This window comes from Podarcis erhardii (genome assembly GCF_964252035.2).
Source record: "Podarcis erhardii genome assembly, chromosome: 1".
NCBI classification, from domain to species: domain Eukaryota; kingdom Metazoa; phylum Chordata; class Lepidosauria; order Squamata; family Lacertidae; genus Podarcis; species Podarcis erhardii.
In genome coordinates, this window is record NC_138497.1 from 114,405,204 (window position 1) to 114,431,356 (window position 26,153).

Genomic DNA, 26,153 nt, shown 5'->3' on the forward strand with positions numbered 1-26,153 from the left:
TTTTGATCTGCGTGCCTCATCAGGCTGCTAGGTCATAGCATAGATTGTCCATTTGTTCCTGGAACCAAAAAGATGTACCATAAGCTCCTAGAGTTAGAACTATGCCCAGCATATGGACCGTGCCTTTCCAGGGTGTGCCCACAAAAAGGATCAGGAGGAGTTGGTTTATAGCAAACGTGGAGAAGCCCTGAAAGTGTACTTTAAACCCTTTTGTACCCCTGAAGCAGCCCTTCCCTAAATAAATGATTTCACTTAGAGAGCTGTTATTATTTCATCAGCCTTGTTTAAAGTATTGTACCCAGAGCTCATGTATTAACTAGATTGCAATGTGTCATTTTCTGATGACAGCTTGTTTTTACAAACAGATGCCATGCGAATACCTGTCTCTGGATACAATGGAGAAGTGGATCATATGTAAGTTTGATGTTCTACTGAAGTGCTTCCTGTTTCTTTACAGCTGTTTTCATGTATAATGGAGCCACGAGGTCAGTTCAGATGTAACAGTGCCCACCTCTTAGCCATGGTTAAGGGAGCAGGAGCACTCATTCTGTCTCCCAAGGCCCAGTCTTCATATGTGCAAAATGCACACGTAGCTTAAACCATTGCTAACCAACATAATTGTAACCAAGGTTTGGTCTTTATCAGGATTCTTTAACAATTTTCAAACCCGGTTTTGAAACAAACTGTGCTTAGCAATAACCATGGCTAGCATTGGTATTGACTTAGCTATTAGCTTAGTGAAGACACTGGGCGGGAGTGTGCAGGGAGCTCATATACGGAAGCTAGGCTGAGGCTATTCTGATCTCATTATCCCATTAATAAAAGGCAATGTTACAATTGTGTAAGCTCTAAGTTCTGAGGTATTGGAATTTTGTAAGCATGTTCCAGAGCTAAGCACTTCTAATTCCATTGGTATCTACGGGGAAGTAATAGAACTTTTAACTACTTAACTTTGGCTGGATTTTGTCCTATGGGTGAGATCAAACATCACATCAGCAGATGCAATTGGACTTGCCCCTTCTCTTTTCCCACCCATCAAATATGTTCTCACAGGTTCTCCTAAATCTCCAGAGGAGTTTTTGAAGGGTGGGAGCGGGAGCTGCAGGGTGGAGGAGAGAAAGACTCCTTTGCATGTTATAAAGTTCTTTGTGCAAGTTGACACCGTTGGCTGTTTTGTTACTGTATTTGGGCAGTTCAAGAGTACTTATACATGCTGTAGAATTTCATTTTGCAGCATGACTAAATGCAGATGATGTGCTAGAAAAAAGATATACCATTTATGGGTAAAATGCACATTTATGGGTAAAATGTTTTGCTATCGTATCTAGTAGGGCGGGACCTGAGCCTCTCTTTCAAAAATTGCTTCCCATGTTGATGTTGCAAATTTATAATCAGATTTATCAGCATTTATTTCTACTGTGCATTTTCTATATTAAGCCTTTATTCCTAAATTGATTATTGTGAGCTGTGGACTTGCGTTAGGATACTTGGGCAGCATCCAAACATTTCCACTGGCACAAGCACTTTTGGCCACACAATGGAGTTTCCTTTACTCATACATCCCTTATGTGTCCCCTTCCTAATATGTTCTGGGTTCCCTCACCCCCCACCCTCTGGAGCAGATTCAGATAGTGGGGAAAGGAGAGGGCAGGGAAATTCCGCTGCACAGCCAAAAGCTCTTGTCCTAATGGAACTGTTTAGCTGACTACAGTCCATTGACTGTTGAATGACAAGTAGGTTGAGGATTTACCTGTTAGTTGCAGGAAAATAAATCTATGGGGAAGACCACACATGTGACAGAGCAATCTCACTTGCATGCAGAAGCTCCTTTCTGTCTCCTGCCAGTCACCTTGTTGGGCTAGATGGACCAATGGTTTAACTCATTATAAGCTTCCTATGTTCCTATAAAACGGTGGTTCCCAAACCTCCCCCCCACCATGGACCCCTTGAAAATTGCTGAGGATCTTAGTGGAGCACTTAATGATTTTTCAGCTTGTTATAGCAATTGTAATACACTGTGCTAGATGCTGCATGATTTTTAATTGTGTTTTTAGTGCTGCTTATTTCTTCTTACATTAGATTTTATTGCATTCCATGGAATTGTAGTACAGGGGAATCCCCACTTACATGGGGGTTCCATTTTGGGCCAGCCATGCGCATCACCGGGATGTGCGTAAGTGAGGATTGCCCCGTTTCACTTCTGGCCCTGTTCCACCCCCTTTTTGAACCTTTTTTCGTGTGTGTCAGCTGGAACACACATGCTGATTGCATTCAAGTGGGGAGACACCTATACAGTTAAATGCAATATAAGAAATAGGGCAAAGAATTAAAATACCATTAATAATCAATATGAATATTTAATACAATGGATGTGTCATCTCCTATCTTCAACTACAAATCCACTGAATGCTGCAGACCACCTTAATGAAGCTTGTGGACCACTGGTGGTACAAACAACAGTTTGAATTTGTCACCATGACTTTTACATAATGCTGATTTTTCTTTCTCTTTTCAAAGTTGGGTTTATTTTGTGCCATGGAGTCCTGAACAGTGATGCAACTGCTTTGACCCTTTGGAAGCTTGCTCTTCAAAGCAGTTCTTGCTTGGCTTTGTTTCGGGATGAAGTTTTCCATATTCACAAAGCTGCAGAAGACTTGTTTGTAAACATAAGAGGGTACGGTTTTTGAAATATAGATATAGATTAGATTTTATTGCATTCGCTATATATATATATATGCATATAGTGGCAAATGAGAGATAGATGAACAAGAGAAGTCTTGTGGAATTCAGTGATATCTAGGGTTGAGATTGAGAAAGCAGCAGCATCTTGCATATGCTCTCCCTCCTTTTACTTTCCCCCACATAAAATACCCCACTTTCCTTTACCCAGGTTCTTCATTGTGCTTGAATTGGGGTTTTTTACACCTAATTCTTGGAGTTGCTTTAAATTTAAACTTTACTTTTGGTTGCATGCCTTTTAACTTTGTTCAGAAATTGAAGCCTAGCTCCATGTTCACTTATTCCTAAGTCTGAGATGGCATTTGATCTAAATACAGGACCTTAACTGACCCGTTGGGAAGCCTTTTTCCAGGAACTGGTTAGTTAAAGGAAAGTTGCTCTTTCTGATGCAATTGTAGAGAGATGGGAAGTCTTTATCACCAATATGTTTATACATTTTGTTTACACTTGCAGCTATAACAAACGTATTAACGACATAAGAGAGTGCAAGGAAGCGGCTGTATCACATGCGTAAGTGTACTGTAAAATATGTTTTTATAAAATACTACTAATTACATTTTTCAGTATTTAGCCAAACTATACAACTGTATCAGCAATGCTGAAAGATAGTTGCTTAAAAGCACCTCATGGCAAACAGAAGAATCTCTTGCTTGTTTTGGGTAGAGAGTTGCCAGTTTCTCTTTCCTCATCTGCTGCTCCTACATACTTGGAAGCTGGTTTTGCTTCCTGTTCACCAGCTGGATCTTTCAATCCAAGCCTATATTTTATACAGTGAATTTCACTCTGTGTTCCCTTACATTGGGAATGGAGAACTTCAGGGCCAGGGGCCAAATGTGTCTCTCCAGACCCCTATCTGGCCCTTTGGACTCTCTCCAGGTCACCCCCCTCACAGGCCACATCCCTTGCAGTTCTGGAATGTGTCCTTGAACTCTGGTAATGCTGCTTGGATGGAGGGTAGAATGGTTGCTGTGTGTAGCCTACTGTACAATGGTAAAATTCATATTGAGAACTCTTCCTGCTTTGACCTCTGGCCCCATCCACTATGGGCATGTGGCTCATGGAAGATTGCCCAGAAAAGAATTCAACCCTGGGATGAAAATCATTTCCTACCTTTGCCTTACATAGAGCTGTAGAGCTGGAAGGGACCCTAAGGATCATCAAGTCAAACCCACTGCAATGCAGGAATATTCAGTTGTCCCATACAGGGATCGAACCTGCAACCTTGGTGTTATCAGTACCACCTTCTAACCAACTGAGCTCTCCAGGCATGGCTGGTCTGATCTTGGATATTATTATTTAGTACAGGGGTGGCAAATATGTGACCATCCAGGTACTACTGGACTACAACTCCGATTATCCATGAATGTGGGTTATGCTGTCTGGGACTGCTAAGAGATGGGAGTCCAAAAAAAATCTGGAGAGCCACATGCTTCCCACCTCTTTTCTCAGACCAGTTTGCTGCATACATTACATAAAAGTCAGAGGCAATGTTCCAGCCAATATAAAAAAACTGTCAAAAAACAGATTTTACATAACTGTTTTCTTTAAATCTTTATTTCCACTGGTAACATGAAAATGTAATGGCCTCACAAATGTATTAAAACTTGATCTTAAGGAGCAATATGAGAGGTGGTTTTTAAACACCATTTTTAATTGAGAATGCACTGCCATGGACTCTAAGCACAACTTGAAATGATTTTTGAAGTACAGTATATTGGTGATTAATTGCAGTATTTGTATTCTGAAAACAGTGGTTCAATGCACAGAGAAAGACGCAAATTTTTACGGTCTGCACTGAAAGAACTAGCTACTGTCCTGTCAGATCAGCCAGGACTGTTGGGTCCCAAGGTAAGTAAGCTTAGTAAATAGGAGGGAAATTATTTACGGTCACAATCCACAGAGTTCATTTCCATTTGCTGTACATTTACTTATAATATCTGCAAAGGGAAACATTTTAATGTGTGTTTGGTTTTTTCCAGGCACTTTTCGTCTTTATGGCATTATCGTTTGCTCGTGATGAAATTATTTGGCTTCTACGACATGCAGATAACATGCCAAAGAAGAGTGCAGATGATTTCATAGATAAGTACGTTTCATATCTGGTATATTTTAAAATTCAGATTTATTGCATGATATGGAACCCACTGTTGCCAAAGCACTTTGGTATAGTGTACTACTACTTGTTTTTCTTCTTATTCTTCAGGCATATTGTGGTCTTGATTGCATTGATATATGGAGGTTTTTTCCTTGACTTGGTTGATCACCGCTATTCCTATATATGTTAAAATAATGTTTCCCTTCGCTACTGTGGGATGTGAAAACAAAATTTCATTAAGATACATTTGTGAGTGTAATGAATGCAAAGCCATTCAGTTCAGAATAATGTGCTGGAATTCATATAGCAAAGGTCTCGTGTCTATCTAGCCATGTCCCCAAACTCAGCTCCTTTAAATAGCATGCATTGGGCAGGGTAGTGGTGAAAAATGCCACATTGGCCTTAATCCAGACAGCTTATGTAGAAGCTTCCCTAAAAAGATTTCAAACATTTTCTTTGATTCTTCACACACCTGCTGCTACACTGTAGTCCTGCCTTGAAATGACATTAAAAGTGCAATCCTATACATGTCTACTTAAAAGTAAGCCCCATTTAATTCAGTGGTATTTACTCTCAGAAATGTGTGTATAGGGGTGCCGGCTAAGTCTTAAAAGCAGCTTATCATTCCTGTGTGTTTGTGTTTGCAGATCACAAACAAAAGTTGCGCTGAGCTTGCAACAGTTAGTTGCATAACTCTCTAGTCTAGATTGTAACCATTTCCAAAGGGATAACTCTTAGTCTGTTTCAGCAAAAGCAGCAGAGTCTTGTGACTCCCCAAAGTACATCCAATAATTGGGGGATAGTTTCCTGGTGTAAATATGAAGCCCTATATAGCAAGTTGTACAGTCACTTTTTCTAAATAAATTAAAAAATTGTCCAGTAGCACATTAGAGACCAACTAAGTTTGTTCTGGGTGTAAGCTTTCGAATGCATGCACACTTCTTCAGATACTTAACTGAATCTAGATTCATTTTTTCTGTCTTTGCAAATTGTGTCTGTATTGAAACTTCACTTTTATGTATAAACAAATAGTTGAATGCCTTTTTTCCCAATCAGCATGTGGTTCTTCACATACATAAAGTTCCATAACTGATTTACGTTTACAAAATGTAGAAAATCCTGATATCACAACAAAATAAACGAGTAGTGGCAGGCCTTTAATAGTTGTCCAAGCTTGGTCTGCTAAGATAATACCTTCAGGATCAGTTTGGCGATAGTAGTCCAGGATCCTGGAGGAATGTTGCCTTCTCTTGTGGCTGTTCAGCACCCAGCAATCTGCTCCCCAAAACAACACATACTTTTCTAATCAGAGCAATGTAAGAGGATGTGTGCCACGCACTTTTATTGATTGTCAGTTCTAGGGGATCAACAGGAACATTTGTCCCATAGGTTGTTTTCAAAAGTGTTTCTTTTGAACTTCAAAGCATGTTGTGACCCAGCCCTTAACATTTTCTGCAAGTAGCTTCCCACTGGGCTTGAAAACAAGAGTGGTGATGTCAGCAAAACCATCCCTCTTTGTTTTCTTAATTCCACCGCTTCGCCCCCCCCCCTTCTTCCAAATATATCTTTTAATAGCTGTTTTCTTTAATTATGTGGGCTCACTGGGGCAAAGCTAGAGAGCTTTTTCAGTAATAAAGCGAATGTGTTTATTTACTTAATTATGGCTTTCCACATGTAGTTTCCCTGCTAGCGTTCTCTCTATCTCACTGAAAACTTGGATATACTTAAGTAGCAAATAACCATGATTTAAGGACCAATAAATAGCCTGAAAATGAGAATTTCACACAACTTGACATTTTTCACACATGCTTACATTAGTCAATATTCTTTGTTTCTCTTTCATTCCTAAGGCACATAGCAGAGCTGATTTTCTACATGGAAGAGCTCAGGGCACATGTACGAAAATATGGCCCAGTTATGCAAAGATACTATGTGCAGTACCTATCGGGCTTTGATGCAGTTGTCTTAAATGAACTTGTGCAGGTAAGTGGTGAGGATATTGCTATAAAAAGGTTACAAGTACTGAATTAAGTACTGACTTGTTAATTTTCATCCTGAGTGAAGAAATGCTAAGAAGTTAAAATACCCTTTAAAGTATCCTGTAAGGTGTGAACTTCTATTAGGCAACCCAAAGACTAAAACAGGATATACAGGTTCCATAGAAACTACATATTTTGTACAGACACCAGTCAATCACAGATACATAGTTACTATCAATCACTGAAAAATGACTATTTTACTTTTTCATTGCCCACTAGATGGAGCTCAGATTTTATACTACACAACACATCCGCGTAGATGTTCAACATTTAAACTAGTAGTCATCCTGTAGGGATAAAGCTGCTTGTATTGGGGAGGAAATAATCTTTTTGTTAATTTTCAATAGCATGTAGTTAAGATGACATTGTAATGAGGGAAGGCTGTTTGAAAACAAAATGGAGTCAATCAGCAACCAGTGTCTCTTCTCTGTAGTTCTCAGCCCCTTTAATTGTGTACATTATAGCATTTGTTTATTACATCTGAAAGGGCAGGGGAGCTCTTTAAAATGGTCTTGCTTTCACAAATAAATATTCAGGATCCTATTATACAGCGCTCATAACTTCCATTATTTTGGACTACTGCTAAAAATGTGCCAAGTTATTGATTCCCTATATTGAGAAACAAATTACAAGCATCATAGACTTGGTGGATTAAGTGACATTAGGTGGATTAAGTGACATTGGCACCCGTGAAATAATACTAACCCCACTTCGCAACCCTATGTCAGAAAAACAGTTTCCATACTTTAATTGCCCAAGTGGAAGTCTGAAAGTTTGTGGGGTGATTTTGAGGTGGTGCAGGGAGAAGAAGCAGGCTCTCTGTATACAGCTGCCCTTCTTCTCATGTACTTCACACACAGTCCTTCACACACAGTCCTCTCTCATACATAAACTATGTGCACCTTAGTCCTACATGTGCTCCACTGGCACCACTCACTATTTATCCCGCTACTTTTAAAAATTATGTCCTTATATTTATATCCCACGTTTCTTTCATTGTGGAACCTGTGTGCTATTCAGGCAGCGATAAGGCCCAGACCTACTTAAGTGGTGGCCTCACATGCCTTCATACCATAACCTGTGATCTCATACAAAGACAAGCACCAGGCTGAGGTCCAGATGGAGCTGCACAGGAGTTTCCTGCCAGCCACATATCCGTTGATATGTTCTCCGCTTTATTGTGATGCAGTGATAATTGTGTAGCTGGAAAAATAACTGCTATAACACAGTAGTGTCCTGGTTTCTGATTTTTAGAATCTTTCGGTATGCCCTGAAGATGAGTCCATCATTATGTCCTCTTTTGTAAACACCATGACCTCCTTAAGTGTGAAGCAAGGTAAGTTATGTATATGTAAGCCTTGAACTTAAACTATGTCTGCCATAGCAAAAGTGGAAATAGTGTGTCTTAAGTGGGTAACATGAGGTCCTGCAGATTTTGTTGGGTCGACTCTCAGCACCTCCCTACAGCTTGGGCAATAGCAGGGAAGGTGGAACTTACAGTCCAAGACAATCTGCTGCCTTAGAGAGTACTAATTCCTGTACATATTGTGGATAGATATGTAACATTCAGATCCTCTGTGCATTTCTGCATATAGAGGACACTGCCATGTTCATGAGAGGAGCATACAAGCCTTGTGAATTGCTGCCTTCTTCTGATGACCTTTGGAAACCCTACATTTGCTATCCATTGGCTTGTGAAAAACTAAGGTTGCAATCATATATATACTTGCATGGGAGCTAATCCCATTAAGTTCAGAATGGACTGGACTGTAAGGCATGTATACTTTTGAGACCGTAATCCTACACATGCTTACCTTGGGAATAAATTATACTAAAAAGCGTGGGTATTTCTTCTGAGTAAATACACATAAGACTGCTCTGTAAATAAGATACACATGCCAGCTCTCCCCACCCCTCCATTTTTTGTTGACTTTAAATATGTGTATTAAGTGGGTGAAACATTTGTCCAAATGGTTTTTTCATATTTTATTTTTCCACATGATGCAGTTGAAGATGGGGAGGTATTTGACTTCAGAGGAATGAGGCTCGATTGGTTTAGATTACAGGTAAGAATTACTTTTGTGCACTCTTCAAAGCAATATTGCTTTCCCTGTGTTAAAGAGTAGATCAGTTTTAAATCAAAGTGATTTAAAATAATTGATTTAAATATTTGAGTTCACATTTTGAAATTCATGTATTTCCCAAACAGGCATTCAGGAAGGGAATGGTTCACAGTATGAGCAGGGTGTTTTTCACAAACAAACAAACAAAACAGCTAAAAGGAGGATAGAGCCAAGATCGTGGTGGAGAAAAATATGTAGGCTGACTAGTTTTGAGTAAATTCAGTAGTAGACTACCACTGCTTTTGCTGCTGCCCATAATATGAATGATGCAAAATTGGAAAGAAAGATAGATTAATTCATATGTGTTGTTCAGAAAAGGCAGGCATTGTGAAAATGAGATGAAATATTCAAAAAAAAGCTGTGCTGCATTTACTTTTTAAAGTAGAATGGCACATGAAATACCTGAAGTAGCATATATCAATGTACAAATTTAATCTGAATTGAAAACTTTTTCATAGGATAAACTTCAGCAGACGTTTTCACACACACACCCATTGTTCAAAGCAGGAGCACAGAATTACATCAAACAGTTTCAGGAAGCGTGAAATAGAGTGATAAGGATAGAAGAGAAGTCTGTAATAACAAAGCTGTACGGCCAAATCAGAGTTGAGAAGGTTATGTCCTGTTCTTCAATACTTTATTACACATACTCAAAGAGAACCTTTGTAGAAAGGTCACATTGCCAGACACTAAGCCAGTCATTTTTCTTAGAAGTTGGTTAGGAGATAATGTAAAAGGCCTGGTTTTCCTCAGTTGTTCAGAGAAGTTGTAAAGGCAAACAAGAGTTGGAAGAACATACATTCCTTTTTATGCAATGCTGGATTTAGGTTTGTTTTTAAAACAAAAAACAAAAAACCCACCTTCCAAAAATAAGACAATATGGTATATGCTTCAAGCTCTGTTTTTTTGAAATTGGGCCCAGTAAATCTTTGGCTACAAACTAAGAGGAATTTTTGAACAACCAGCCCTTTTCAAGTAACATCTGCAGCAATAGCAAAATAGTATGGCATTACTATGCCCTGATATTGTTTTGATCCTAGTAGGGTGTCACTATGAAAATATTTACCTTTTCTTCAACAAATATTATAAGCAGGTTTTGTCTATAAATATGAATTTGACTCTTAAGTGTAAGTAAAGCAACTGAAAAATAAGGCTTGCTTAGTGAATCCTCAAATAACCTCTTTTGTTGATCTGTACATTTTTTAAAGTCCCAGTTTCAAGAACGAGCAAGCCCTCAGTATGTTCCAAAAGTAGATATGGAGGAGTAAGGCAGCTTAGAATGGGTTGTATTATAAACTTGACTTGCCCCAAGCAAATTAGAGCAAGCTGCAGTGCTACCGTGTGTGTGTGTGTAGATTTTGCTCATTTTTTAAAAAACTAATGCTTGCATTCAAATGAAGGCAGATTTTTAGATGAGAATTAGAACCTGGATAATGTGAATTGTTACTTTTTTATGTGCCAACAGGCCTATACTAGTGTATCTAAAGCTTCACTTGGCCTCGCAGACCACAGAGAACTTGGAAAGATGATGAACACAATCATTTTCCACACAAAAATGGTAGATTCCTTGGTGGAGATGTTGGTGGAAACATCTGATCTTTCTATATTTTGGTATGTTGTTTAATTTCATTATAAAGCTTTCTCGTGCTTGTGATTTTTGTTTTGTTTTGCTCTTGGGGAAGAGCCAATGTGCAGTCAGCTGGAGACTGTCTTGTTTTCTCGGGTCTCCTTCTACAGCAGCAGCAAGATAACATATTCTGTACAAAAGAAAATTACAAATACCTGTCTCTAGGATTTCTGTGAAGGGAAGGTGCAAATTATGAAGTGCTGTGAATGTTTAAAATGCAGTGGGAGTAAGCTTAATGGAACTCAGTTGGGACTTCTGAGTAGATGTGTTTAGGATTGCCTGGTTAGTAAGTTCTACATGCTGTAGAGGGTGGAAGTGAGTAATCCAAACCTATGCTGGGTCTTACTAGTCCTTTTGGAAATATTAGAAGCAGCTTATACTACCTCTAAGGGTAACTTGGGGATAGCATAATCCAACACTTTGCACCCCCCATTAATTTCACCGCCCCCCATCAAGTCATTGATTATGCTGTGCTATAGTACACGTAGTGGGAGGTTTAAATAATGCATTCTTTCACCCGTGCTTTCAGTTCCCTTGGTAATGTAAAGTACCATGAGTGCAACTCTTTTATTATTAGGATCTGGTACAAGTGCATGTAATTGCTCAAGTTCAGTGATTGTGTGGACATGGGATAAAATGGCTGGCATTTGAAATTTTTCATATGCTTAGTTGCATCTGTTAAATGGTTTTTTGTTTTTGTTTTTTGTAATTACTTTCTCCCAGTGGAATGAAAACTTAACCTGTGTTTCTGAACAGTTTCTATAGCCGTGCTTTTGAGAAGATGTTTCAGCAGTGTTTGGAACTGCCCTCTCAGTCCAGATACTCCATTGCATTCCCTCTGCTTTGCACTCACTTTATGAGCTGCACCCACGAGCTGTGCCCAGAAGAGGTAAAGAACCCATAATCTTCTCTTTGATATTGGTTTTCACAAGAAGAGAGTAAGGTAGAGAAACATAAGTAAATTGGGAACATGGGATAGAGAAGTGTGGCAAGTAAGTTGAAATTTACACCTACAAAAACTTGTTTCTTAACTCTGGTTTTTTAGGGAGCCACATTTGATTAAGTGGACATTTTAAGTTGTATACACAATGAACAGTATCCAGTGCTCCTGTTCTGCTAGTGCAAGGGATGTGCAGATACAGAAGTGAAAGTTTCCCTTTCACCTTTCCCCTGCAGCCCCCTGTGCACCTTCAAAATCAGCTCCGGAAGGACCTTCCAGAAAAAGGGGCACAGGGGGAGAAGAAGAAACTGAAGTCCTGTGGTGCCATCAAAGCTCTGCTAAAGCAGCTTTGGATACATTTATTTTTTTTAAAGCAAGCTTTTTGGATCTTCAGCAAATAGATTTAGATAACTTCTGGTTGTGAGGCTTGATTTATTGCTGTTCCATGGTTCATTGTTTAAATGAACTTAGTGCAAGCATGTTTCACTGATAATGATTTTTTAAAAATGTTTTTTAAGCACTATGGCAACAATTTGGAAAAACAAGGTTTCTGTTTTTATCTTGATAGAGACATCACATTGGGGACCGTAGTCTTTCCCTTTGTAACATGTTCCTGGATGAAATGGCTAAGCAGGCTCGGAACCTTATCACAGATATTTGCACTGAGCAATGTACTCTAAGTGACCAGGTGAGAATTTAATTTTAGTCCCATTACCCTGCTGTGGCAAAGCTTCTGTATGAGTTACTGAAATAATGCACATTCTTTGTTTAGTCCCTGCTTCCATTTCCCTCCCTTTTTTATTTTCCTTGGGTTTATTTTTAGTTTGCAAGCCCCTTGGTGTAGAGTCATCACATAAATGTGCCATCTCCTTTGTTCTTAAAATATGATAAAGTTTTCCATAAGGTTCTAATAAAGTTTTGCTTATAATATTTGTAATAGAAGGCTGTTCTTCTCCTGTTCTTAACTAGAAGGAATAGTAACTACATTGAAATCACTTGAGTTGGTATCGAGTAGTTTGCAAGTATTTGGTATATTGGAAACAAAATGAACAGTTTAAAATCGAAATGCGAAGTTTGATCTATTTAATGGTGATTGGTTTTTGTGAACTGCAGCTCTATTTTGAAACTAACTGCATTTTTTTTTAAGTTGCTGCCAAAGCATTGTGCCAAAACCATCAGTCAAGCAGTAAATAAAAAGTCAAAAAAACAGACGGGTAAGAAAGGAGAACCAGAAAGAGAAAAACCAGGAGTAGAAAGCATGAGAAAAAACAGGCTGGTGGTGACCAAGTGAGTCTTTTTCATCCTTATCTTCTTTTTTAAATGTTGCTTAACAGGCAGTCTAACTTCTTGAACCAATTCACTGGCATTTTGTAGATGTATTTTAAAAAATGCTCTTGTGGGTCATATCCAGATGATGTCATCTGCTGACAAGAAGGCATCAGGCAGTGGAACAATAAGAGAGGAGGTTTCCATCAATGGCTTCCTCCGAATCTGTTGCAGACTGGGAGTTCCTAGAAAATATATCCCTCCCAATTTCACTGACTGGTACCTTCTATCAGTAGAGAAACACCAATGGATGCCATCCTATGTGTTTATATAAAAATATGTCATACATTCCTATCCTGCAAAACAATCTTTTTCTGCATTCCCATTCAGCATGCTAAAAAAAAAAAAGGAGGGGGTGAGGTATAATAATCCTGTCTTGTACAGTGGTACCTCAGGTTAAGTACTTAATTTGTTCCAGAGGTCCGTTCTTAACCTGAAACTGTTCTTAACCTGAAGCACCACTTTAGCTAATGGGGCCTCCTGCTGCTGCTGCTGCTGCTGCTGCCGCGCCACCAGAGCCCGATTTCTGTTGTTATCCTGAAGCAAAGTTCTTAACCTGAAGCACTATTTCTGGGTTAGCGGAGTGTGTAACGTGAAGTGTATGTAACCTGAAGCATATGTAACCTGAGGTACCACTGTACGTATATGACCTATGCCATTGTTTTTAGCACAGGCAAGGGTACTATATGGCTGTGCTTTAAAATAGCTTTTATATGCTTACCCATCTTTAATGTTTTTTGGGTTGAGGTAGAAGGGGGCTGTAATAGTTATGGCTTTGCTTATGTGGCTTACATGTTTGTGTGCATATTTTTTGTTTTGTCTTTTGCAGTCTAGACAAACTGCACACGGCACTTTCTGAGCTCTGCTTCTCAATCAATTACGTTCCAAACATGATTGTGTGGGAACACACCTTTACACCAAGGGAATACTTAACATCACACCTGGAAATCCGTTTTACCAAGTAAGTGGCACCAACTTGCACATTTGATACTTAGTTGTCTTGAGTACTTTTAAGAATACTTTAACCTGCTTTTCATCATATACTCCTATTAACACAAAATTTCCCCAGTGATAGAGGAGGTGGAACAATGTAGCCCTAAAATCAGTTAAAAACTTCATGAAGTCACCCAGAGCTCCTCATTGCAGCTGCAAACTTAAAATGAATGTCTGGTCTGAGCAAAGTTATATATTGTACTAATATCAAACTCCACAGTCTCTGTGTGTCGTCTGATAGTTATCAACCACACAACAAAAGGTTTATTATGGCACTTCCTTTGTACCATGGCAGATCCTTTTTTTAGTGTTCCTCCTTCCACAGTGTCAAGATCATATGAGGGACTACCATGTTATGGCCTAGTGCTTGTGATGTTGCTCAAATGGTGTGGGAGCAGATGCCACACTGCAAAGGGAGCTCTGTGCGATTCAAGTATTTAAAAAGCAATTGTGCACTAAAGAGTCAGCAGTGCTGGATTCCCAAAAAACAGACCATTCTGCCATTAAAAATATGGTTAGTTTAGTAGCCCATATAAACATGTCTTTGCTATTTATATCGTGACTATTTCTCAGTGTGGGTGGGTTGGTTGCTGCTGTGCCATTTTTATTTTTGTTATGTGACAGTTTCTGATAGAAATCTCTGAAAGCATGCTTGTGTCAGGGGCAAGCTTGTAAAAATAACTAGCAATGTTCTTTCAGCATTGAGACTTATTTGCTAGAACTTAATAAAAGCATTCATTTTTAAAAATTTATTCTCGTCCAACATAACCAAATAATTAATCTTGAGCTGACATTGCCCTTCTTTTTCTTTTGCTCCAACTTCCATCCAGCCTAGTGGTTGCCCATACATAACAGTTTCAACCTGCTAGTTTCAAAATCCCCAAAATTGAAGGAATCAATCCTATTTTACAAAAAGAAAAATTGTGCACGCAGAATTCAAATTATGTACATGCAAAGTTGGTGAGTGGGAGATGGAAAATGAAAGATTCATATCCTGCTAGTATGTGGGAGCTTTTCATATATTGCCCTTGCCATTATCTGATTTAATAAGCAAATAGTAGACTTGCATCTCAAGAAGAGGAACAGATAGGAAATAAGAATTTTAAAATTTCTCACAGCTGTAACTGTTAGGACTAAATTGGTACAAATTTCAAACAGCAAATCTGACTTTTATACAGGGGTCAAATAGATAGCAATACTGTAGTTCATTATAAGGTTTCTGAATTTCCCTCCATACATCTTTCTGTACTATGGCTGTGGGGAGTAGCTTTCTTCAGCTCCAGTTTGCAGCTTTCTAACACCCAGCTGCAGTGTGCTTTCACTCTATGTTGGCAATATTCAGCAAAGTCAGAGTAGACAACAGATAATGTCAGAAAAGTACAGGTGCCTCTTGGTGCAAATTTATCCCAAATGGTTAGTTAACACTACATGCCAGTGGAGTGATGGCTCACCTTGATATTAGGCAGGACATAGCGCTCATGGTTCACTTCAGTAGCATGCTAATAACTTTCTTTCTTTTCGAAGGTCAATTGTTGGCATGACTATGTATAATCAAGCAACACAAGAGATCGCAAAACCTTCTGAGTTGTTAACAAGTGTGAGAGCCTACATGACAGTACTCCAATCAATAGAAAATTATGTACAGATTGACATCACAAGAGTGTTTAATAACGTCCTCCTTCAACAAACCCAGCACTTAGATAGTCATGGGGAGCCAACCATTACCAGTCTGTACACAAATTGGTAAGAATCTGAAATTTCATCCTGTACCCCTTTTGCTTTGTGAGATAAAAGTTTTCATGCAGAAAAGAAAAAAATCTGGGAGGAGGAGAGTGCCAAGGTGAAAGTGAGGCAAATTGCAGCTTTTAATCTGAGCTGTGCCCCGCTTCCCCATGCAACTTGAAATTGAGATAATGTCAAAAAAAAAACTGAATCGCATGCCACTTGAACAATGGATGCCAATAAGTAACAGCGTTTAGCTTTCTATTGCATACTAAAAGCAAACTACACTTTTATTTAAAATGAAGTCGCTGATTATTCAAGGGAAACATCATTGAGGACTATGCAATTCTTAATACATGTTTGTTGATGTGGCTTTATGTGGACTTTCAAGATCAACTCTCAGTGACAAATTCTGTGTCAATGCAGCTTTCATCAGAGTTAAGGTAGTAAATGAAATTAACAGTAAGGAATGTTTGTAGTCTACTGTGAAAATAGATAATTGTTTCTTTCGTGAAGGTATCTGGAAACCTTGCTGAGGCAAGTCAGTAATGGCCACATAGCCTATTTCCCAGCGATGAAAGCATTTGTGAACTTGCCTACTGAAAACGAATTGACATTTAATGCAGAAGAATATTCAGACATATCAGGTGAGTTTTCCCAAGGCTCAGGGTGGGTGGAAAAGCCAAGTCTCATTTTTATACCAAACTTTGGAGACAGTAAGCAGCACTACAAGTCCCCCTTGCTGCTTCTGACCCTCACTAATATCTAGGGAGAACAAAGGCTCTTATCAGGCCTCTTGACCTCTGGTAGTACAGGCTAAGCTAGTTAAGATGGAGGGTTTGCATCCTGAGCATTTGAAATAGGATGCTGGAAATTTAAAATGTGTGAAATGCTATAGCCCTTATAGAATGAATTAATAAAATATAATGTGTTCATTAAATTAAGACAATATAATTGGTTTGCAGCAGAATAAATGCTTTTTCTTCCTCAGAAATGAGAGCCCTGTCAGAACTCCTTGGTCCATATGGCATGAAGTTCTTGAGTGAAAGCCTTATGTGGCACATTTCCTCACAGGTTGCTGAACTCAAGGTAACTTCCACTGCTTCTCTTTGGTCATTGCTTTTATAATTAAAAGCAGAAGTCGCTTTATAGCAAGAATACATGGCCTGAATCCAAAGAACTACTTTAGACTAGTCCAAGCATTTGTACTTGCTCATCAGAGTTTTGACCCTTTCCTTTTGAATGAGGAACACTCACGACATACTGCAAACAGGCGTTTCAATTCTCCGCACACAAAAAAGTCTCTTGTTATGATGTGCCATTGGTTGGAGTGACTTTTTAAACAATATATATGTCTAAACACTGCACAGAAATACTGGGGAAGATCTTTGGATCTGCTCATATGCATTCTATTTCTTTGACCTTTTTTTTTAATGTGCATGAGCCTCATAGCAGCACATAGTTTGTTCCTTGCTGTCCTGGTGCAAAACTTCAGTCATTACTTGTGTTCCTGTATGCTGCTTCTCCAGAAGAGATGACCTTGGTTTGGGGGTCTCTGAATTAGCTTATAGTTTAGCTTCTACTAACAGAAAGCATCAGGAAATGGGGAAGTGTCTCTAGCTTTGGTCAGCAGGGATAATAAACATGTGCTCCTTGGCCTAATTTTATGTGGTTAGGGGAGTCCAGCGAAAAGGATAGGGAGTTGGGGGAAGGATAGGGGAAGAAGCCAAAACAAATGGAGTGAGTAGGGAGAGGAATGCGCTTGGCAAGTGATTAATTCAGGTGTTCAGCCAGAGCAAGCTGTCCATCCTCCACGAGCCTGTTGGACAAGGAGGGAGAGATACAGAGAAGAGGGTAGTAGAATTGGGGGGGGGGAGAAGGGGTGGCCCACCTATCACCAGCTTGCAGCTCTTGAAAGGGAAGAGAAATCCCTTTGGGATGGGCCAGACTGAAAAACTCCTAAGTGCTGCATTGAACTCCGGGGCTTTCAGTTGTCTGCCCTTAGTTTACAGTGAATAAATGTAAACTCGCTCGGGGTGGAGGGAGAGAAGGTTTTAATCATAGAGTTGAGACAATAATTAGGAGATTGGTCTAGACCAGTCACAGAAAGCGTGTGCCCCTTCTTTACCTTGTGAGAGATAATCATCCACATGAAAACATATGGAAGGGAAATCCTAAAGAGGAACTAAGAATGGCAAATCATATGCAAATTGTGTCTCACCCCCATGTTGTTTTCATTGCACATTGTGCAAAAGACATTCAAACTGTAATAATTCCATTATTCTACAGCAACCCTGCTCAAGTTTAATGAGTTGACTGGAGCTATAAGTGCTTTGTGGAACAGAAGAGAACCTTTATTATCACACTGTATGCTTTTTGTTTGGTGCATAGCTGGGCCTTACTTAGTATAACTAGTCAGATAATAGGAACATCTGGATTTCATGAGCTCTGCTTCCTGCTTGCCACGCTGAAATGTCCTAAAGCACCCGCTTGTTACTATACTCAGATCTATGCCTGACCTGAGATCTTGCTTCGTCTTAGAAACTTGTGGTAGAGAACGTTGAAGTGCTAACGCAAATGAGGACCAGTTTTGATAAACCAGATCAGATGGCAGCACTCTTCAAAAGATTGTCGTGTAAGTAACTAGCAAGTAGTGCTGTTTTAGTTTATGCTCCTAACTGGGAATCTGCAAATAGCTTGAAGCACTGGAATTGGTGGGGGAGCATCTGCTACAGCCCCCAAAAGTGCATGCTGTCTTTTGTATATTTTAAGGCTGTAACGTACATACATGACACAAACCTACAGATGCATATATATAAAGATGCATATATATAAAGCTACCCACATACATATACATCCCCACTCGTGTATGCATATATATATATATATATATATATATATATATATATATATATATATGTTGGTAGTCACATTAGTAGCCTTTTTCATCTATTTATGCCTTATAATGTGCGGTCTGCCTCAGAGAACCTTTTGATTTTGGAAAGATAACCTAAATGTTTAAAAACTGATACGTTGCCTACTGAGGAGCTCCTTTCGGCTGGTCGCCACATTCTCCCAGATTCTCATAATGCTCAGCCAGCAAGGAGTGAATTGGTGGATGAACGAACTATTCAATAGCTTTTGGAGCACTTTTGTAAAGGAATTAAAACTGCCTTCTGGTGCCACATGAGAAACATTATTGTGAGTCTGGTGTGTCTTTGGTACTTAACGATGCTCTCCCCCCCCCCCCTATGATGAGTAATGTGCCAAAAAAGTCGCTTCATCAGCAGTGGTCACTTTAATTTGCTGTTAATATTAGTCTGTCTGTGGCTGATGCCATGACTGGGTGATGCCGTGACTCATGCAGACACACACACACACACACAGAGAGAGAGAGAGAGACTCTAAAGCTGGTGGAGAGGCAACTATGCATGGCCTCAATCTCCCACAGACATCAAACAGGGAGGGGCAGGGAGAAAGCATTCTTGTTCCTGACATTTTCTTTCCCCCCCCCCCCAGCTGTTGATAGTGTTTTGAAGAGGATGACCATTATCGGTGTTATCTTATCTTTCCGGTCATTGGCACAAGAAGCTCTTAGAGATGTAAGTACTGCATTTGGCATTATAACTTTTGTGTTGCACATGTAAGCCTAAGAATAGATAAGTAAAAGTAAAAAGTGATTAAATCGCTAAATACTAGCACATTCCAAGGCATTTAAGATTCTGTATCTGTGGGGTAGGTGAAGTAGAAGCTCTTCCCCATTATATACCCCATTCTCAGATCTATCAAAACCCCAGAATTTTTGGAACAGATGTTGGCACCGCTACAGATACAGAACCCCAAAGTGAAAATACGTTGGCTGTTACCTGACTGCAACCCCCTTGTCCCATATAAAACAGCTTTATTTGCAAAAGTCGCTAAAAGTATTCATGCTAGCCACATAAAAGACAACGCTGTAGATTGTGCAGGGGATTCATTAATTTAATTTATTGTAAATGGTTGCTTACTTCTGGATCTTTCTTAATTAGGTTTTATTGGATTTGCTGGTTTTGTAAATGTATTTGTAATGGCTTTTAGTCAGATACAATAAATGATCAATTGATTGAATAAAACACAGATTGCTTGTGCTGTGGTGAAAGGATTGCAACACTAAATACGAATAATCAAATCTTAATTGAAATTAAGTGTGTTGCATACGTATGCTGAAAGAATCAAACCTTTACCATTTCACTTTTTATTTTTTAAAAAAATAAAGGAAATTGACGTACAGCTGTTTTAGACCCAAAGCAATACAGTATTCAAAACTCTTGTTAGCCGGTGTTTTTCCACTCCTGCTGCAAGATTCTGGCATGATGCTTCCAGGCTTCTTAATGCATAAACTGAGGGGAGAGGGTAGAATAAATGCAACAAAGTCATAACATGCTGTCTTAGGAGATACAGTAGCCAAAAGTAATAATTTTGTTGCATGCCTCTTTGTCTTAGGTCTTATCATATCACATTCCTTTCCTTGTAAGTTCAATTGAAGACTTTAAGGATCACATTCCAAGAGAGACAGATATGAAGGTAATTGCTTGTGAGAATAATGGGGTTTGTTTGTTTTTAGTTCTTTCTAAAATTGTATATTATGCCAAAAGCAGGAATGTATAGACAGATGTAGCACTTGTATATATTTCTGTAAACCTCATTAAAATGAAATTAATACAGCTTCATACTTCTGTGGTTAGTTATGATTCCAGTATTTCTCTTTTGCAAACTGCTGGGATTCACTGGTTTATACTAAAGGAGCAAGTCATAAAATAAAAAGGACACAGCATTTCAGAGGGGGTAATTCAAAAAGTGTTTCGAACAATTTAGTTTTTGAGTTGATCAGCATCCAGTCTCCTAATGGATTATGAAACCCTTTTGCACTTTAGGCCTCAGAACCTAGTCTTGGTAGACATGGTATGGCAGCTTTAATTTAATGCATTATATGCTTTGGCTTAACAAAGTTTTCTGTTTGTCCAGTTTGAGAACTTGTTGGAATCTTAAAAGGTTGCTGTTGAATATGGTTTCGGAGAGTATACAAATTTTTGGCAGAGGGGCATGAGAGAGATGACAGCCAGCTAGCAGAAGTGGCGCTAATGGAGCTTTTCACTATAAGCTAGGTGTATTGCTGCCACCAAAGGTGCTTCTGTTCTTCCATGGTTCCATTCTCATGTGTAACTTAATGTGAACACTGAAAAGATTTTACAATGTCTGCTCTGACAAATTCCACAAAATTATTCTGGCCTTTTTCACTCTGCAGTACCTTTCTGTCTCTCAGGTTGCAATGAATGTATATGAGCTCTCATCAGCTGCGGGACTGCCTTGTGAGATAGATCCTGCTCTGGTTGTAGCACTTTCTTCCCAAAAATCAGGTATGCGGCTGCATAACGTTTTTGGATATTGGCTGTGTTTGCATGTAATGCTAAGCTATGATATTGTTCTAAATGGAGAAACCTGAAGGATGTCAAAGAAACTATACTTGCGCACATTGAGTACCAAATATACATGTATTCTGCAAGACACTTGGATGACTTCACATAATTTAACCAAGATGCCAAAACTTAGGGTTTGTCAGCTTAAATATATAACAATTACATTTGTATTTGATTGAATGTTGCAGCTCTGATCTCTAGTTACTTTTTCTTAGTATTTCTCAGGGTTAATAGTGATAATACTACATTGAAATGACTGCAAATGCTTTTGTTATTGATGAGTGACTATTTATGGCTGGCTCCCTCACATGCCCCCAGGAGCCAACTCCTAGGGGCCGAGGTCCCTGTGCCCCCCCAACCCCCAGTTTATGGGAATTGCCTTTCCAGTGGTATGCATGTGCCATGTCATGTGATCAGTTATGTGGGGTGGGGCTTACCTCCCCCCCCAAAAAAATATTTTATTCAAGTTGGCCCAGGAATGTGAAATACTGGTGTAGAAACTACTTTAGAGGAGTAGCACTCATTTATGAACAGCTCTCGGTTGGTGGCCATGCTGAGCTAGTTCCTATGTGCAGACATTCTGAGCATCTTTCAAAAGGAAGCCTGAAATAACTTTGCTGACCACTGGAGTTAAGAGGAAAGAAACCTCTTGCAATTGCAATTTGTTATTAGGTTACTTTTGATTGAGCTATAAAATCTTTGAATAGCTGTTAGATAAATTTTCTTCTAGGAATTAAAAAAATGCATCCTATTTTTCTGAAGTTTCGTTTTCCTTCCCTGAAAATGTGTTGGGGTGTGCGACCAAGATACTCTTGGTTTATACAGAGTGATAGCTGTTATGGAAGAGTATTGGTTATGCCACACTTGGTGGAATTGGAATAATAATAATAATAATAATAATAATAATAATAATAATAATAATATTTATTTCTACCCTGCCCATCTGACTGGGTTTCCCCAGCTACTCTAAAGTACAGTGGTGCCCCGCAAGACGAACGCCTCGCAAGACGGAAAACCCGCTAGACGAAAGGGTTTTCCGTTTTGGAGGCGCTTTGCTAAACGAATTTCTCTATGGGGTTGCTTCGCAAGATGAAAAAATCTTGCGAGTTCCCACGGGTTTTTTTCGCTTCCCCCCCCCTTCCTAAGCTGCTAAGCCGCTTATCAGCTGTTCCGCTGATAAGCCGCCTCTCAGCTGATCGCTAAAAGCCGCTAGACCGCTAATAGCGCTAAGCCGCTAAGCCGTCAATGGGCTTGCTTCGCAAGACGAAAAAACCGCTAGACGAAGAGAATCGCGGAATGGATTAATTTCGTCTTGTGAGGCACCACTGTACTGGTCTTTGTTAGCTCAGAAACATTACCAATGCTGTGAATGGATGAAGTATTAGTTTAGGAGTTTTGAACCCACCCAGTTATAATGGATCTCCTAAATTTGTATTTATTTTCAGAAAACATTAGTCCAGAGGAAGAATATAAAATTGCCTGCCTTCTGATGGTCTTTGTGGCTGTCTCCTTACCAACTTTGGCCAGTAATGTGATGTCTCAATACAGTCCTGCCATTGAAGGTAATATTCAGACAAACTGGTGTGAAAATTTGTTCTGGGGGGAGGGGGGAAATTATATTAAATGTTCATCTGGAATATTTATTTGCTTTCATTTTATGATATTGGTGTTTGGTCCTTTTTGGTGTTGAATAGTACATCAATTTTATATCTCACAATGGTTGCTTTGAAAGAGGAAATAAAAATCTCTCACCTCAAGTCATACTTTGGTTCTAGGGATCCTTACCAAGAATGTGTTCTACCCGTTGCACATAAATGTCCTATTGATTAGGAAATGTTAAAACTTGACTGGAGGCTTTTGGGGGCACAGGAACAATGCTGAGTACTATTTGGAAGTCATATTGAAACTAGTTTTCATACTAGATATTTGCATTAGAAGCATTCATATTTCTCATATTCCTGTGCTAGTTACCATGTTGCCCCGTCTTTACTCGAATACACACACCGTTCTATTTGCACCTGGCAGGATTCAGGTCTTCAGAACAGAACTTTGGAACTGATAAATTAAGAAAACCAGAATTCAGTCTTTGAAACAGATTTTGGAATAAATGTAGCCCCGCTTTATGAGTTCCCTGGAAATCGTTTGTTATGCAATCGTTGGTATAATGATTCCACGATTCCCATTGTTTCCTATGGAAACATTTCTAATACAAGATTTGTCCCCTCTGTTTCCTCCCCCTCTCCATGGTTTCTTCTTGAAATGGCTGTAGCCAAGCAGCAAAAGAGAGGCATGGTGGGGGGGGGGAATGATTTGCCCAATCTCTCCTGTCCCTGATTTGTTTCATTTTTCCTGCTTTTTGAGTCATCTGATCTCACTCTCTCCATCTTTCCGTGGTTTTTGCCTAAAGATGGCTGCCACCAACAAAAAAACACAAAAAGGAAGTAAGAAAGTTGGCTGTTTGAATAAGTGAATCTGTGGAGCATATAGTGAGGTTTGGGCATAATTCTTTCAAGTTTTGATAAGTGATTTTTTGGATATTGAGTGTGCAGATAGCAGGACCTGTGTGTAATGTCTTTTACTCTATTCAAAAGGTTCTTAAAGATCTTTACTTCCTCCTTGTTAAATGAAGATTATCCATATTATATTTGAAAGTTAATCCCTTGCTAAACTTAACTCTGTTCCTATTCAAACAACACGTTCCATTCAGCTAAAATGTTCAGAGTGTGAGTGAAGCTAAAGTAATATCACAAATGTGTTTTTGTTTAGGTCACTGCAACAATATCCATTGCCTGGCCAAAGCAATCAACCAGATTGCTGCAGCTTTATTTACCATTCACAAGGGAAGCATTGAAGACCGTCTCAAAGAATTCTTGGCTGTATGTACAGTTTTTATTTTGGGCTGACCTGCTCCAGAAATCATTCATTTCCACCAAGGCTTTCAGCTGTACTGCGATTAACATTTACAACCTTAACTTTTGATTTCAAGCCAACAACATTATGGTGGCTTTTCCTATATGGTAGTGATTGTAACAATGACTGTAAAGGATTTGAGTCAATATTGCAAGCATGTGTGAACTTTGTCTTGCAGAATAACTGGTCTGATCAGGGATTCCAGTACACAAATTGAGCTATACAATTGGTCTGTCCTGTTCATTTCATTGTTGTGGAATGCTCCACATCCATAACTCCATTGCATTATCTAACATTACAGATCATGTCATGTTAAATCTTATATCTGAAATTGCATGTGTCGTGAAATTAAAATGATTTTTAAAGTGGCTTTAGATGAGTAGAAAACTTACTTGCTATTTGTGATTTTTTTAGCTTGCATCCTCTAGTCTACTGAAAATCGGTCAGGAGACAGACAAAACCACTACAAGGAACAGAGAATCTGTTTACCTACTGCTAGACATGGTAAGCTCTCATTCCAGTGATTGTTCCAAAAGTTTTATCCTAGGTAAAAGAGACTTTGACAAGCACTCTGTGTGGAATTCAACAAATGGTCAAAATACTGTTGGGCAGCATAGCAGAAAAATTACTTTAAAAAACAAAAATCATGAAACGCTTTTGAACCCTACTCTTTTGAGCCTCTCTGCAATTCCTTCTCCTCCCCCGCTCCTTGCTGGTAGCTTGTCATTTTAGCAGCATTGGGATTTCCACTCCTTACCAGGTTTCTGAAATGATCTCTCCTCTCACTTTAGATCGTCCAGGAGTCTCCATTCCTGACCATGGATCTTCTGGAGTCTTGCTTTCCATATGTCTTGCTCCGAAATGCATACCATGCTGTGTACAAACAAAGTGTCACATCATCTGCCTGAATATCTGCTTTAACTGGAGACAACCTAAGCACGCATCTATGTTGCCTCAGTTTTACTTGTGTAAACTGTGGAGCTGTTTTACTTTATGGCCTGGCAAAGAGTTTTGTGGATTATAAACTTTTTCCCAATGCAGTTGTATTTCTGACCAGTGGTTTCTTAATATGGTTGTACTACAATATAAGCTTGGCTGATTTTAGGTTGCACATTTTGCTGATTTGTTTTCCTTTTTATTTTAGAATAATCATAATTATGTTTAAAAAGAGAAATACTATTTCAACTATGTTTTTTTTTCATATCCAATCGTGCAGGAATCATAATGGCTTGTTTATTTCCAGAAAGAACTCTATTTAGTGATTATTTTAGTGTTCCTAGCTTTCATCTGTGTGTAAATTATTTCATATAGGGAGAGTTACAATCTGTACCTATTGTTATTATCAGAAACAAGACTTGGATGTGCATTTCTGTGAATGACAACATTTCTACTTTTTTTTTCTTTTTGAAACACTCACCCAAATTAATGACTGATGCTATCTAATATTAAAAATTGTTGTAAGACTGCTTAGACAGCAGTCTCCTCCATACAATCTTAAACAGCAGCAAGTGGTTTTGTTTGTATAAAGCTTACATAGTGGAATTTTTTAAAGACTAATTTCCATGGTGCCCCGTTGGCATTAACACTACATTGTACCCTGCTGTATAATAAACGTTCTTAATGCATTTATCAAATGTTGATAAAATGTTAGCCCTTTAACCACTTTTTATATGTTTTAAATTTTTGAAATTCAAGTGTACCTTCCATTACATACAATAAACACTACACTGTATTACGTGCTGGTGACTTTCCTTGGGTTTTTTGCTAAGTCGACTGTTGAAAATTCAGTGTTCTAAGCATTAATCTACAGATTGTTAAATGTGCGTGTTCGACCCATTTTTGGATCTTCATCAGTACTGTCTAACCACATTAAAATTTGCTTTACCTTAATGGCCGTCACCTAACCGACTTAAAAATCAATAGGCTTATAAACATCTCACTGCTGGCTTGTTATCTATGTCTTTCCATATTTTTTCAACTTAGTGATGGAGGGCTGAGACATCACTTTGACATGACTTCGCCCATTTTTTGGCATAGGTTCATCCAGCTATTGTCACCAAACTTGGCATGAGGGTTCCTGAGGGTGTCTGGTGTATCAGGTGCAAACTCACAAATTACACTATCGATTTAAAAAACACAATATATTTTTTGGCTTCTGAAGATTCCTGGGCAGCGCCAGGCAC

The 26,153-nt window shown here is 38.9% G+C and overlaps 1 protein-coding gene and 1 long non-coding RNA gene across 5 annotated transcripts in view; both read left to right on the forward strand.

Annotated features, from left to right (window-relative positions):
* NCKAP1 (NCK associated protein 1) overlaps nucleotides 1-25,705 on the forward strand; it is a 49,752-nt gene extending 24,047 nt beyond the window's left edge. For all 4 annotated transcript variants that reach the window (XM_081861448.1, XM_081861449.1, XM_081861450.1 and 1 more), the window contains 24 exons: nucleotides 366-414; nucleotides 2,518-2,674; nucleotides 3,193-3,249; nucleotides 4,491-4,587; nucleotides 4,719-4,825; nucleotides 6,685-6,817; nucleotides 8,128-8,209; nucleotides 8,881-8,939; nucleotides 10,462-10,607; nucleotides 11,380-11,512; nucleotides 12,132-12,251; nucleotides 12,711-12,850; nucleotides 13,719-13,850; nucleotides 15,407-15,625; nucleotides 16,121-16,251; nucleotides 16,596-16,693; nucleotides 18,146-18,239; nucleotides 19,124-19,206; nucleotides 20,087-20,167; nucleotides 20,907-21,000; nucleotides 22,506-22,622; nucleotides 23,827-23,936; nucleotides 24,385-24,474; nucleotides 24,762-25,705. In XM_081861448.1, the coding sequence (XP_081717574.1) occupies nucleotides 366-414; nucleotides 2,518-2,674; nucleotides 3,193-3,249; nucleotides 4,491-4,587; nucleotides 4,719-4,825; nucleotides 6,685-6,817; nucleotides 8,128-8,209; nucleotides 8,881-8,939; nucleotides 10,462-10,607; nucleotides 11,380-11,512; nucleotides 12,132-12,251; nucleotides 12,711-12,850; nucleotides 13,719-13,850; nucleotides 15,407-15,625; nucleotides 16,121-16,251; nucleotides 16,596-16,693; nucleotides 18,146-18,239; nucleotides 19,124-19,206; nucleotides 20,087-20,167; nucleotides 20,907-21,000; nucleotides 22,506-22,622; nucleotides 23,827-23,936; nucleotides 24,385-24,474; nucleotides 24,762-24,878 (2,646 nt within the window). In that variant the 3' untranslated portion in view covers nucleotides 24,879-25,705. The remainder of the gene's footprint in view (nucleotides 1-365; nucleotides 415-2,517; nucleotides 2,675-3,192; nucleotides 3,250-4,490; nucleotides 4,588-4,718; nucleotides 4,826-6,684; nucleotides 6,818-8,127; nucleotides 8,210-8,880; nucleotides 8,940-10,461; nucleotides 10,608-11,379; nucleotides 11,513-12,131; nucleotides 12,252-12,710; nucleotides 12,851-13,718; nucleotides 13,851-15,406; nucleotides 15,626-16,120; nucleotides 16,252-16,595; nucleotides 16,694-18,145; nucleotides 18,240-19,123; nucleotides 19,207-20,086; nucleotides 20,168-20,906; nucleotides 21,001-22,505; nucleotides 22,623-23,826; nucleotides 23,937-24,384; nucleotides 24,475-24,761) is intronic.
* Nucleotides 1-26,153, forward strand: part of LOC309335933 — a 771,786-nt gene that overhangs the window by 737,524 nt on the left and 8,109 nt on the right. The gene's annotated exons all lie outside the window — the stretch shown is intronic.